The sequence below is a fragment of the Lissotriton helveticus genome, chromosome 9 (assembly GCF_964261635.1).
Source record: "Lissotriton helveticus chromosome 9, aLisHel1.1, whole genome shotgun sequence".
In the NCBI taxonomy this organism is placed as follows: domain Eukaryota; kingdom Metazoa; phylum Chordata; class Amphibia; order Caudata; family Salamandridae; genus Lissotriton; species Lissotriton helveticus.
Window position 1 is genome coordinate 234,299,544 of NC_136070.1, and position 14,770 is coordinate 234,314,313.

The following is a 14,770-nucleotide window of genomic DNA, read 5'->3' on the forward strand; positions in this document are numbered from 1 at the left end:
GGGTCGGTGGGCACCACTCCAATATTAAGAACCTGAATAGCAATGGTCCTCTACCCTTAGACTCAGGATCTTCCATTTCTAGGGCTCAGGATCCAGTTGTTGTCTCCAGTCCGCTGACCTGTAACCTGCACTCACCCTCTCATGCCTTACATGCTACACCTACTGCCCCGCCTATATCCATTCTGCCTGCCTCCATTCCCACTCCAAGCATGACATTATCTCCCCCTATGTGGTAAGGGTCCTACTCAACCCTCTTTTACTCTTCTCGCTGCTGGGTCAGTCCAAGCATCTCATTCTGGTTCTGCGGAAAAGGGCATTAACAGGCCCTGCCTAGAGGAGAATATTGTTGATCTCAAGCAGGATCTCTTGGCTGTTAAAGAGATCATGCAGAGCTTACTACAGTTCCCCCTGAATATGGAGAAGCTCTGGAGTACTCCCACCGCCCAGAGGAGAAATAATTACAACACTCAGTATATGATCTAAGCTCCTAATGACCTTTCTCTATCCACTCCGCTCTTAGGTGGAGCTCTAGGCCTTTACCTAACCATCACTCTAGGCCCCATAGACTCCTGCCCCAGCTATCTGAGGAGGACATTCTCTCCCTCCTATTCTTTTACACTGACTCGAAGACTGTCTCCTCCTCCTACCCTACTCTCAACATCCCCTCCATCATCTCGGACCCTGACGGGAAACCTAGTCTTAAGCACAGATCGGTGAACAAATAAAATCTACTCCACATAACCACCTCTCATCATGACGTGATCACCTTCAACCTGCACATCAAAACGATGGTACTCAACTGTAGATCAGCTGTGAAACATGCAGCAGATATTTCAGAACTCTTCATTGCACATAACCTGGACCTACTGATTCTCACTGAAACTTGGCTCATCAATACTTCCTCCCCAGTTCTCGACACCTCAATCCCCCCCTGACTACGCCATTATCAGAAGCTATCGACCTGTTAAAACAGGGGGAGGGGGGCATTGCATGCATTCATCACTCCAACCTCACCGTAAAACAATCTCTATGTTCTGTATTATCCTTCTGTGAACAGCTGGTCACCGAAATTTGGAATAAAGGTAAGAAGGTGTGTGTACTGCACTCCATCTATCATCCACCAGGTGACAATTTGGTTTTCATAGAGCAAATCATGGAGGTCATTAGCTCAAGCTCGGATCAACTCTGCCACATCTTCCTCTGAGATTTTAACCTTCACTGGAATGACACAAATTATCCTACAGTCTGCTCCTTTAAGTCTTTCTTCTCTGACCTTAACCTCTCACAGCTCTGCAAAGGCCCTACACACAATGAAATTAAATGAATTTGTACGTGTAAAGCGCACTTATACCCCATGGGGTTTCTTGGCGCAGTACGCATACCGCTGTGGAACTCTTCCTGACTTTTCCCTGTTAAATGCCCACTCCTGGGCACCCCCAAGGTGAAGCCAGGCATCCCAGCGCTGTTGGGGCCGTTGTGGAGATTAAGCAAGCTATTGCCCAGAGTTGCAGAGTGAGACCCATGATTAGAATAGGCACCGAGGCGAGAATTATCAGGTCTGAGGAAATTGAGCCCAAGACCCGCCGAGGCGGGAACTGAACCCTGGTCCCGGGCCAGACCTCTGCATCAGGGTCTGCCTCTCTAACCATTGAGCTACACTTCTCCACAATAAGTGTGCTACTCTCAACCTGATAACTGCTAAAGACAATAGCATACAATTAGGTGACATATTACCCTGTGACTGGTCAGATCATCCACAACTTCCCTTCCTCATCTTGGAAAAGGGCTTGGGCTGACAGGGACACCCCTTCAAAGCTAAACAACTGACGCACAATATGGGAGACCCCAACATCAATACGCTAACCTCAATCACCAAAAATAGATTACAGCCCCCCCAACAAGACCAACCTGGATGATCTCTCCGATCACTACAATAAAATGGTGTCTAACATTCTTGATACTATTGCACCGGATTCCCGTCAAACAATCCAAACCCTGGTTTTATGGTGCCCTAAATGATGAGAGGCACAATCGTAGACTTTTAGAGAGGCTCTGTAAAAACACACCCTCCACCACTAGTCTCACTCAACTTAGGAAAGTAAGAAGTACTTACAACAAACACATCCGCGTGGCTAAAATAGACCACTTCAGGACTCAGCTGGATGAAGCTAAAAATAGACCTAAGAAACTCTTTCAAATCATCAAGGAACAAGCTAACCATTCTTCCAACCCTATCACTTCTCCGGTTTCCTTGCTTCCTAGCGGAGATGATTTCACTGTTCACTTCTCTGAAAAAACAAGGAAAATTGAGCTGGAGCAACGTCCTGTAACTCCAACTCTGAGACCTCCGAAACTATCTGCAATTCTAGTTGAGCTGGTAGAATTCTCAACAATATCCTCGACCTTAAAATGTTCTCTCAAGAATAACGCCTCTTGGAATTCCTTTCTCCTCCCTGATGTCAAGGAGCTTCTACACAACATGGCGTCCATTAAACCCTCCAACCATTTTAGTGATCATTTACCTGCCAAGCTTTTTAAAGAGCTCAATTCAGCCATTCTCCCTCTTTGGTCCAGGATCATTCATGAATCCCTCTCACAGGGAAAGATACCTGACTGCCTCAAGGTTAGGCAAGTTACTACCATCCCTAAGAAACCCAACGTGGACCTGTCGGATCCTAACAACTTCAGACCTATCAACTGCAATATGACACCAGCTAAGCTGCTCAGAAAATGCGTTTACTCACAGCTATGCAACCACATTAAGAAATATCAATTCCTTGACCCCCATCAGTCAGGTTTCAGAACAGGCCACAGTATTGAAACGGCACTAACCCACAATATAGATGACACGTTGAGATCCCTTGACCAAAATGTCCCTTGTCTCCTGCTCCTTCTGCACCTGTCTTCAGCCTTTGAGACCGTCAAACATGAGAACCTGATTGATCTTCTTCAACATAGGATGGGTCTCCGCGCCCTGTCCTAATTTGGTTCGCCTCTTTCCTGCATAACCGCACACAAAAGATCAAAATCTACCACTCCCTTGCTTCCAGTACCCCTGTTACAATAGGAGTGCCTCAAGGATCCGAGCTCTCTCCCAATCTCTTCAACCTTTTTATGGAACCACTATCCGTAATTCTGAACCTTGCTAACAATCAGTATCACATGTATGCAGATGACACGCAACTGTACCTGAAGATCTCCCCTCAAGAGGACCTAAAAACGCTAAATGCTGCACTTGCACAAACCAAACAATGGTTAGCTCAGAACCATCTGCTGTTAATACTCTCAATGGAATTTCTTTTGATTCCCCCCCCTAATCACTCAGCCCCTACCCTGGATTGGCTTAAACAACTCACTGCTCTGAGCTGCACCCCTCATGTCGTAGACTGTGCCAAATCTCTAGGCATCACCGTGGGTAAACACTTAAACATGCAAGCGCACATCAGTGCAGCTATTAGGGGAGCCAACTTTCAATTTAACACCCTTAAGTAAATCAAATCTTTCCTCCCCTCCGAATGCATCAGGCCGGTGGTTCAATCCTTGGTTATCTCTAGGTTGGAATATGGTTTGGGGACCCTTGCTGGACTTCCCAAAGCTAGCTTGGCCCCACTCAGAGCTACCCTGAACTCATCAGCTAGACTCATCACGGGCTACAGAAAGCATGACCACATCTCCCTTGACCTTTTGCAACTAAATTGGCATTCTACTGAAGCCAGAATCCGATTCAAGATAGCTTGCCTGACCCATAAAGCCATACATTACAACACTCCGATCTACCTGGCAAATAAGCTTGAACTTTCAGGCTCTGGCCAGAACCTTAGATGTACGTCCACCCTACTCTTCAAACCACCAAGATTCAAAAAGAAAAGATCTTACAATCGTACTTTCGCCGGTCTGGCTCCAGGAATCTAGAATATCCCTGCCTCCAGAGATCAGATCAAATGCTCCCACAATATCTTTCAACAAAATTGTCAAACGGTTACTCTTGAACGAACTTTAACAGCATCAACTTGATCTCATGCTCTTGTTTTGTTAATATTCTGATTCTTATTGTAATACATGGGTACGCTTTATTGAATGCTGGTATTTTAACCTGTTCTGGTGCTCTAGGACACCTCTGATATCCCCAACTCTTAACTGGCTATGTTTCCAACTCTGTTGTAACCTCCCTTGCTGTCCCATTGAGTTTGTTACCCTTGTTTTTGCCATTTCTGTACAGCGCTCTGATATCTGTATGGGTCTTGTTCGCGCTTTATAAAAGTTTCAAATAAATAAATTACATCTGCTCATGAAATTAGGAGTCATTTGGGGGACAAACTCCTACAGCGAGAAGACATTTAGCGAGCATGAGTAGCTGCTTGTGCTGTTGTTTATATTCTGTTGCACTTAGCACAATTTTCTTGCTGCAAAATGCATCCTCGTGTCCATGCTGGACGCAAGGGCGCCTAATACTGGGAGAAATTTTAGGAACCATCCTACACCAATTACACATTTAACAAGCATGCGCAGCTACTTGCACTCGTTATTCATTTTCTGTTGCACGTAACACTATTTGTTAACTCGAAATGCATTCTTGTTTCCATTCTGGATGCAAAGGGGCATTTTTTGTGCAGAGAGAATAGGACTAAATGCAGAAGTACTTTTCTTATGTAATTACACATAATCAAGTGGACTTTTCTTGTAATTATGCGTGATTGTGCTACATGGAACTACATGAGTTACACCCACCCCAAGTTTGAACCCATTAAGATGTGATGAGAGCTTGTCGAAATAGGAGAGAGCAAAAGGAGCTGAAGACAGGCCTGCCTGGTGGCAGCGGGTTCTGCCACATTAAAACAGGGGCTCATAGACAATTTTATAATAGGACAAACAGGAAGTGCTGCAAAATAAGGTGGGAGGACTGCAAGAAACTAGTTAGGATTGGGTAGCAGAGTTTTTGCACTCACTCACTAATGCAGAGGATAAATATGGAACTACAACCACCATTTCCTCAGAACAGGACTTCAGACTTTGACTTCGGCTTCTAACTCTTACACTGGTGCGGTTCTTAATGGAGCAGGATAGGCCGTTATGGTGGGCTATAAGGCTATATTAAATAAGGGAGGAGGCCTTTAGCAACTGGCATATCTCAAGGCAGAGGGACTATAATGCTATTAGAACATTTCCCTCACTGAGAAAAGAATGTCCTAAAAAACCCAGGGAGAAACAAAAAGACAAACATTTGAATGTTAGGAAGACATCTGTATCCCTCAGCCGTGGCGTTGTCTTCAGTGGAGTTCTTAACATTCCAATGTTCTAACGGAAAACAAATGCAAAGTTTACAAACCAATAATCACAAATATCACTCATTACAGGAAGTGAACACAACAATATTCAAATAATATTCTTTAGTTATTCAAAGTGACAGTGAACAATTGACTGCTCTTCAAAATAGCACTAGACATCCGTCACTTCAACCCACTTAGGATGCATGGTGCAAAAGCTGCATTATAGGTATTCCTATTTCATACACTACCTACTGTCTCACCATTCAGAGCGTCACCCTGCTCTGGTGCTCCAGCCTCACTGCTCCGCCCCTTCTTCTGGGAATCTGTGTTTTTCTGCGAGGGGCTCTGGTTCTTCTTATTTTTAATTAGGATTTTTCCCATGAGCTCCTCAGGACTTGGTAAGGGAACTCCTGGTTCTAACTGTAAAGGAGGGATTTAAGAAAACAAATTAAATATGCAGTATGCAATCAAATATGCAATAACTAATTACTTTTATCTTGAATCAAAACAATTACTCTCAAATAACTATCTCTCTTTTCATCATTATTTCTACCCCAAAATCACACATATGGCCGATGTACTGAAAGTACAGTCTCAGAAAAGATTTACAAACCATGCACAGACGTTTTCGAATCCAATTTAATTTAGCGAATTGTCCTAGGTACTAATAGGTCAGTTCCCAAAATTCCTATTCGGAGTGGGTCATGATCTGGCCTACCGTATGAATATTAATAATATAGGCTGCTAATTTTGAGTCACTTTGTTTGGTGGTCATCACAGGAATGATGGCCTGCTAGGGGCAACAGACCAGCAGTCTTTGATCGCCTTTCAATAACGTCAATTGTTTTTTAAATGCAGCGTGTTTCCATTAAAGGAAGTCGGTCAGCCTTTTTAAAAAAAAGTTAACTTTAAAAAAAAGTTTATTTGAGAGTTGGTATTGGTACCATGGACAACTGTCTATCCCCAAAGAGCTATTTTTGCATTCTTAGAGGTAAAGGAGTCTCAGTGGTTGAATGGATTTCAAAGTCAGGATCTGAACTTTTTCAATGTTTTGCCTCGGACTATGGTTTCATAACAGTGGTACATCTCATTCTGATTCAATGTCATTTTAGTAGTTGATAAGAGTTTACCATCTCCTTAATGGGGATTAATACATATAAACATATGTTGGTATTGGTACCATGGACAACTGTCTATCCCCAAAGAGCTATTTTTGCATTCGTAGAGGTCAGCCACGGCTCGTGCAGGGCCTTACACCGGGCGGTGACGTCAGGCAGAGGAGGGGCAGGGTGGGAGGTTTTAAAATGCGGGATATGGACGATGTCAGGTAAGTACCGAAAAAAACTAATTTCGTTGCGCACGCTGCATCACATTTGGTGATGCAGCGCGGGTAACAATTTTTTTTTTTCGGTACTTACCTGATATCGTCCATATCCCACATTTTACAACCCCCCACCCTGCCCCTACTCTGCCTGATGTCACCGCCCGGTGTAACGCCCTGCCCGAGCCGTGGCTGGTAGAGGTAGAGTCTCAGTGGTTGAATGGGTTTCATAGTCGGGATCTGAACTTTTTCAATGTTTTGCTACGGACTATGGTTGCATAACAGTGGTACATCTCATTCAGATTCAATCTCATTTTATTAGTTGATAAGAGGTTACCATCTCCTTAATGGGGATTAATACATATAAACATATGTATTTTCAGTTCCAAATTCTGTTATTTTGCAAATTGCAGCGTTTGCGATCTCACAATATGTTGATGCCATTGGTCTATAGATCCTATCTAATGTTGATAATCTTCCACAACCAATAAAACTCTATTAACTACTCAACTTTAATATAATGCTATTCAGAAACCTTTAACCTGATCAGTTAAAACAAAAATAACATTTTCAAATCCTGTGCAATTTAATGGAAAAAATGTATACTTCATGTTGTTGTTGTACCTGGACAGACAACAATAAAAATGTGATGGAAATTCTTAAACTACTTTACTTTTCGAAGCCTTAGTGTATTCAATTCAGATCAACATTTCCTTACACTTGTCTGTGCAGTGGCATAAAGGAGCCAACTCTTTTCAAAGCAATGTTGCTATAACCCAAAAAGCAGACTGGACTTCACTCCCAAGCACTAGACATTATGTCGCCCTTGAAATATTTACTCAATTTTTGATCAAAAGGTGACGCTGAGTCTACATGCACACTTAGTACATTGTAGCTTGAGGTTGTAGGCACAGAGAGCACGGTGGACCTTCTCAGTGACGTATACCTCTAACCACTAGTCGCAGTCTGAATATATATATATACAGTCTGCTTGGGGACAAAGCCAAACAAAATGTTGCCAAAACACATGAGTAATCAATTCCAAAATGCTGGCAAATCTTCTGTGCAGCATTTTCTGCTCAGAGCAGCTAACTCCATGCTTATTTGAGCCCCATCACAACACTTCATTAGTGAAGACAAGCTTGATTAACAAGGCACACTGAGCAAAGGGATCAAAGTCCTGATATACTGACTATACTATGGACAATAACACTGTTGGCATTGTATTATCAGGGTGGTTATTGAGCCACTAACCCTTTAAAATGTTTTGCCTTAGTTCATTTGTGTGATTGCAATCCTGTGGAAATAAATGTTGAATGGCATTATAGGAGAGAATGTTCAAAAGTCAACTTGATGCTCCCTGAAACTCCATGAAGACTAACTGAATTTAGAAACATGTGAGACTGGCCCACGTTCCTTTTCCATGGATGTCAACTATCAGTAGACCGCGTTTCCGCTTACTATTCCTGCATTGCCCACCTCACGCCTCGCACTGCCTTTAGTACTGGTAATCTCAGGGATCATGTGGGAGGTGAAATGAACAGGGGGCCCGATTCACAAAGGTAAACCTAGACCTGAAATCTAAGTTTAGACCTGAGGTCTAAGGGACCAATTCACAAAGGTAAAGTCAGACCTGAAGTATAAGTTTACCTCTGGGAATTAGGCCCAGAATGTAAACAAAGTTCTAAGAGCCCTGTCTGCCTTCTGTAGCCACATTCTGTGCAGGGCCGTTTCTAGGTGTTGTGCCGCCCTAGGCGAGAAATGAAAAATGCCGCCCCTCCCTTTTTCTACCATCACTCTCTCCCCCGTCATCCAGGCTAGAAGAATACATGCATTAGATATAAAAGAACTTGTATTAAACATTAAACAATAAAACACATCAAACATTAAATAACTAAATAAGCACTGTTCATGATATTTGAAGGGCTGTGGAATGTAATAAAATATCTACTTATCCATGGGACAGGTTGCTTCATAAATCCCAGTGTGTTCTTTTGAGAGTCTGCCATTTATTGCAGTATTATCGTCCACCTGTGTTTGGTACTCGTAACATGCACATGTCACTTTTCTCTTGTAACACACTGTTTTCTACCTCTTACATTTTGTTTGCTTTCGATACCTGCACAAGTGCCACCAGTGCCTACGTAACGTTTGTTCTTGTGTTTGTGTCCTCCATATATTGCAATATTATACCTCTATGTTTACTTTGTACGCTTTTGTAACCTGCACACATGTCACTTTTTCCTCCTGTAATGCACCGTTTGCTACCTCTTGCATTTTGTTGGCTCACGATTGTCACTTTTGCCTCATTTAATGTAACGTTTGCTTTTGTAATTTGTTCACTTGTAGTGTTCTCATGTATCAGTCTGTTCCTATTGTGAAGTGCTCTGACATCTTCGGGTAAAGTCTGCGCTATATAAAAACGCATAAATGAGATAAGGGGTCCTCTGCTCTTTCTATCTTCTGCACACTCTCTTCGTGCTTCCTTGACCCCCTCTCCCGTGTAAAACTACTCCTCCAGGCTCCAACCTCGCTCACATGCAGGGCCAGGGAGATAGATTCCATCAGCCATCATCACCTCACCTCAGTCACAGGCCGGAGCGGAGGCCTGGACATGGGGCCGCCACCACCGCCATCTTATGATTTCAAATCAGTCTCAGATCTTTTTAGCCTGCGCCTGGCCTGCTGCAACAAACAGACCCGCCCCGCCCGCGCCACCATCCAAACCAAACCTCAGTCAGACACCCGGCAGCGTCAGTGCTACCTAACCCAGCTCCTGCTCATGCTCACTCAGTGTTTTGCCTGCGCCAGCCAGGCCCACTCCGACCGTGACCGTGAGGAGTGGACGGGATCGGAGTCGGAGACAACAGTCAGAAACTAAACAGATAATGATTCACCCGCCCGCCGCCGCCAGTCATTTACAACACAACATTAGCATAGCAAGCAGGCCTGAGTGATGATGAACAACGTCATTACTCTTTATTACATGATGATTCTTCATTTGCAATTGAATTTGCATGCAATATGCATCCGATCCGAAATATATATTTAAATGTATTTTCGCAGCCAGCGGCCTTCTGACTGACTCACCGGTGCGTGCACTGCGCAGTCACGACGTTACGTATGCCCCACGACCACTGTGCTGTTTGGAGGGCCCAGGGCCGGCGGGAGACAGAGTCGGGACCGGACAAGCCAACAAGACTATGTGTGGCACTGGCAGCAGCAGGGTGGCAGCTGCAGTATACTATACTAATTAAATTGAATTCACGGGCATCACAGGGGGAGCAGCGCGCCAGCCGACACACACAGTCCAACCGTCCCCCGTACGCGCCGAGAGAGATGGTGGCACTGGTGCGCCGTGCGCGTCACCATCACTGGGCTGCCCTCCCTGGCTGAAGCACTGCTCATGGATTGGCTAAAAATGTTCCCCAGGGCCGTCATTGGTAGCGCATCCAGCGCTACAAGATTGACGGCCTTGGGGACCCACACTTACACTAGTGTGTCCGGACCCGCACCCCGCTCTACACACACACGCTATGGACCGGTGCGCGCCGCCCCCGCCCCCACCACTAATCTAGGGTATGCCACTCGGCTGACGCTCAAACTGTCTGCGCAACACCAACATCAATCATGATGATGTCACACTCAAAAGGCAGCAATTGCAAACAGCAGGTGCGCTTGCACAGTGTCAGTGCACTCTGACTCCACTGCATGATTGATTTCCTGTTTCCTTCCAGACTAGTGCCACACACAATAAAATGCCCCTCACCGTTTTGCCGCCCTAGGCGGCCGCCTAGTCCTGCCTAATGGCAGAAACGGCCCTGATTCTGTGGCTAACCAATTGTCCTTCAGCCGTAAAGGAGGGCTGTTGAACTTGACCCTTTGTGCAGGGTCCGCCTCCTTTTTCAACCCTTTTTTGTTAGCTTTTAGGATTCTGTGCACATTACCACTGCTAGCCAGTGCTCAATTGCTTTTACTCTCTCCTTTAAACATGGCAACATTGGTTTACAACGAAATGACATATTAAATTTACTTGTAAGTCCCTGGTAAAGTGGTACTACACGTATGCAGGGTCTGTAAATTAAATGCAACCAGTGGGCTAACAGCATTGATTGTGCCACCCACTTAGGTAGCCCTTTAAACGGGAAACATCCTTTACAACGCAACTTTTACCACACAGTGCCTTTACGACGCAACTTTTACAATGCAAACCATTACAACGCATTGCGCTGGGGGGCGCTCTAGGATAGGGAATAGATTTAATTTACTATCCAACACCTTCCCTACTATCCACGGGGACTGGAGTTGGAATAGTAAATTAAACTATTCACTATCCAGCACCCCAAAGCGCTATGCGTTGTAATGGCATGCGTTGTAAAAACCGCGTTGTAAAGGCATGCGTGGTAAAATCATGCGTTGTAATGTCATACATCCCCTTTAAACATGTCTCAGGCCTGCCATTTCAGAGCCTGTGTGTGTAGTTTCAAGCTGCCATTTCGACCTGGCAAAATAAACATGTTGAATGCGTTAAGGGGTTACAGTTGCACACCATTATCAGTCCATTTTTGTGCTTGTTTCTCCTTATGAATCCATTTGCGTGCAGAGTGGGTTAAACGTGCTTCGCCTCTTTGCACGTCAAAATAAACATGTTGCCAGTCCCAAACCTTCCTTTTTACTATTCTTAAGTTGCCACTAGTGTAGGCCCTGGACAGTCCAGAGGGCAGGATGCAATGTATTTAAAAAGTAAGACATGTCCTGTAAGCAAAAAACTCTTACATTTGTTTTTCACTACTGCAAGCCCTGTCTCTCAATAGGATAACATTGGAGCTGAACTTGTGACTTTGTCCTGTCCCCCACGATCAGATAACCACTGTTGGTGTTTTGTGCTTCTAGGCACTATTTTTATTTCAAATATTGAAATTACACACCTCTGATTCTACGTATTGGATATTTGTTGTTTTGGTGTCAAACAATTTATTATAATTGACTCTATTTTTCTAAATTGGTATGGGATTTTTCTTCTGTTGTGTTTTCACTTTATTACTGTTTGTGTGTTGCATAAATACTTTACACATTGCCTCTAAATTAAGCCTGACTGCTTTTGTGCCAAGCTTGTAAAGGGTTATGCACAGGTTAACTTAGGGTTTGCTTGTATTTCCCCCAGACAATGATTGGGGTTGCTGCTTAAGTAGGGGTTCACCCCCTTCAACTACTAACCCAATTTCCAAGAAGGGTGCTAATGGATTAAGGGTGGATAAAGAGTTAATGTGGACTGCAGGTTAATATGTGTCTCTTCCTCTAGCTATGGAATTTGGTGACATACATTTTCTCATCTTATCTCCTAAGCAATGTTTGATTAGTTACAATTGTACACTTTTAATATACGTATTATGATCACATTGAAGGGTACCTACTTTAATGAATAGGCCATCTTATGATAATGCAGAGTCTCTGTCAGGGTGTCTGGTTGTTATTCAGTTGTTTTATCTACTATCAAATATGCCTACGTGTTCTGTACCTGTTCTTGCATGCACACACATTTCTACATCTGCAGTGATTTACATGATAGAAGGAACCAGCACTAGCAGTTCACAATGCCTTGCCACATAGCAGGTACCAGCAAATATACACCAAAAGCATGTATACAGTTTAAACATACTCACTGGATACTTTTCCAGGGTGTCTGTCAGCAGCATGTCTCCAAATATATTTCTGCAGTAGTCTGCCATCTTAGCTTGCTGCTTTGCACTATACAAATACATTAAAATAGAATTGATCTTGTGAAATTAGGAATGCCGTATTTACCTGAGGAGAATACTGATTAAGATATACATGCTAATCAGAAGACACACCACCAATTTGTATACCAAAGATTATTATATATTATGGTTAAATAATAGTATTTGTATTCCAATACCCTCAACACACACTGTGACAGCAGTGATTTTCAGAGCAGCACTTTAAATATTTATATTTAATAACAGGGATTGTCTCGGGAGAACCTAAGGACCTATATTTACATTGGTTTCCTAGTGTGAAATGGATGACCCCCAGTGGGGTAAAATAAAAAGATGGAACCACCCCTGCAGAATGTATAGATGGGCCCAGCATCTCCCATGTCACAGATATTCATTGGCCTTGAGTGGAATGGATACTGTTAGACCTGTCAGCTTAAGGTGGTCGTCACTCAAACATTTTGCCTGCTTGCCTCCAATTTTCCTGAAATCCTTTTTGTTAGGTCTCTGTGCACTTTACCACTGCTAACCAGTGCTAATATGTTTCTGCTCACTCTCATAAACATGGTTTGATTGATATATACTTAATTGGCATATTTGATTTAGTTAGTACTAGTAGTCCTTTAAACTTGTCCCAGGCCTGCCATTGTAGCCTGAATGCAGTGTTACACTGTCATGTCGACTTGGCATTTGAAACTCCTTGGCAGACCTTACACTCCCCTTTTATTACAAACCAGTCACCTGTAAGGTAGGCCATAGATAGCCCATAGGGCAGGATGCCAGGTGACTAAAAGGTAGGGCACATGCTTTCCAGTGTTACATGTCCTGGTAGTGAAAAACTCCCAAACTTTCTTTTCATTACCTTGAGGCCTACCCCCCTTATGATTATGCTGGGTTTACACATGCATGCATGCAAGTTCCTAATTTTGACATCCAAGTGTATCAATGACCTTCCATACCCAGCTTAAACAGACCTCTCATCTCCATCCCTCGCATCTCATACTCACTATTGCCTCTTCACATCCTACCTCCACCACCTTACATCTCCTCAATTTTCACGTCTGGATCCCTTACTGACACTTCTTGACTGAAATGCACTCCACAGGGCCTAACAGCTACATATGTCCTGTGCCCATGAAAATTAGTATTTGAACATTCAACTGTTGGAATTCATGTTACTCCCTCCTCTGCCAAAGATGATGCTACTTGTACAGGGGGTATCCTAAACATGCTCTTGACTCTGATGTCTAATATTTCATGTGACTGCTGTAGAAAATAGAAACCTTCTCAGGGGTCCCACTGATACTTGGTCCTTTTAAACCAACAAAGAAGAAATTGGCACAGAAGCTGAAATATAAAAAGAACATCTTCATTAACCTCAAATGAGGGAGACCACGTCACACAGAAGCCTTAGCAAATGAATGAGGCAGTCTGAGGAGTACAGAAAACTGGGGCCTTATACATGCTTATGGTTACATAGACCGCATAAGACCAAGGGGCAGTCCTGGCACATGTAAGCATGCAAAATGACTAATATGGACATGCAAGATCTGCTTGCTCAACAAAGTGGGAGGAGAGTTACTTCTCCATACAGCAGCAAAAATAGCCTGCCAGTTCTACAAGATGAGCAGGTGCATTCTACTAGCTAGGCTCTTCTGAGCATGTGCTAAGGTGGAAGATGCTAAATATAGTTTGTTTCTAGGCAGATTACAAGAGCAGTCAACACTGAGGGAGGACCGAGCACATGGGAGCACATGGCAAACAAATGGCTGCCAGAAATACAAAATGGCTTTCAGCTCATGCTAACAAATCCCTGCAATATTTAACACTGCCCTAAATGACTTACTACGTCTCATTGATTTCCCTCTCTCTAAAATGCATGTACTATTCTATACCACCTCTTTGCTGCATTACTATTTGAAATGTTCTGCTAATGTACAGAAATAATGCACACGCTAGGTCCACATGTTCTCCACATTTATATGCAGAAATTAGCTCACCTTCACAGAGTGCTCTCTAGATGACAAGTTGATTCATATGACTGTAGTCTGCTTATGCGTATATGTTCACAACCTGCTCTGCCGGCATTTTGTAAGGAACCTTTGAGTGTACGATTCTTGAGAGGGCAAGTTAGCACAGCTTCAGTATTACAAAATCCTCCTAATGAGCAGTGGTGGCGGGTGCCTTTTGAAAGTGAAGAGGCATTAAAGTTCTTTCCAACTTTGATGGTACGAGCAAGGCACCCACAGTGGCATAGGTAACTACTTTGCAGCCCCTGCCGTTGCTGCTGGCTGCGGCTGCATAACTGAGCGAGGGGAGAGAGGGGTACTTGCGATTCCTGCACTTGAAGCCCTGTAACAAACACATGTAAGAAAGCGGGGTGTGCCACTGCCCCCAAAAGTCATGCCGCCCGGGGCATCCTGCCCTCCCCCTTTCGCTATGCCACT

General features: G+C 43.8%; 1 protein-coding gene across 1 annotated transcript in view; it reads right to left on the bottom strand.

The window, feature by feature from the left end:
- PLCB2 (phospholipase C beta 2) overlaps window positions 1-14,770 on the bottom strand; it is a 544,505-nt gene that overhangs the window by 193,074 nt on the left and 336,661 nt on the right. The window contains exons 13-14 of the mRNA XM_078659789.1: window positions 12,252-12,336; window positions 5,528-5,687 (exon numbers count right to left, since the gene is read on the bottom strand). Coding sequence (XP_078515915.1) covers window positions 5,528-5,687; window positions 12,252-12,336 — 245 coding nt within the window. The remainder of the gene's footprint in view (window positions 1-5,527; window positions 5,688-12,251; window positions 12,337-14,770) is intronic.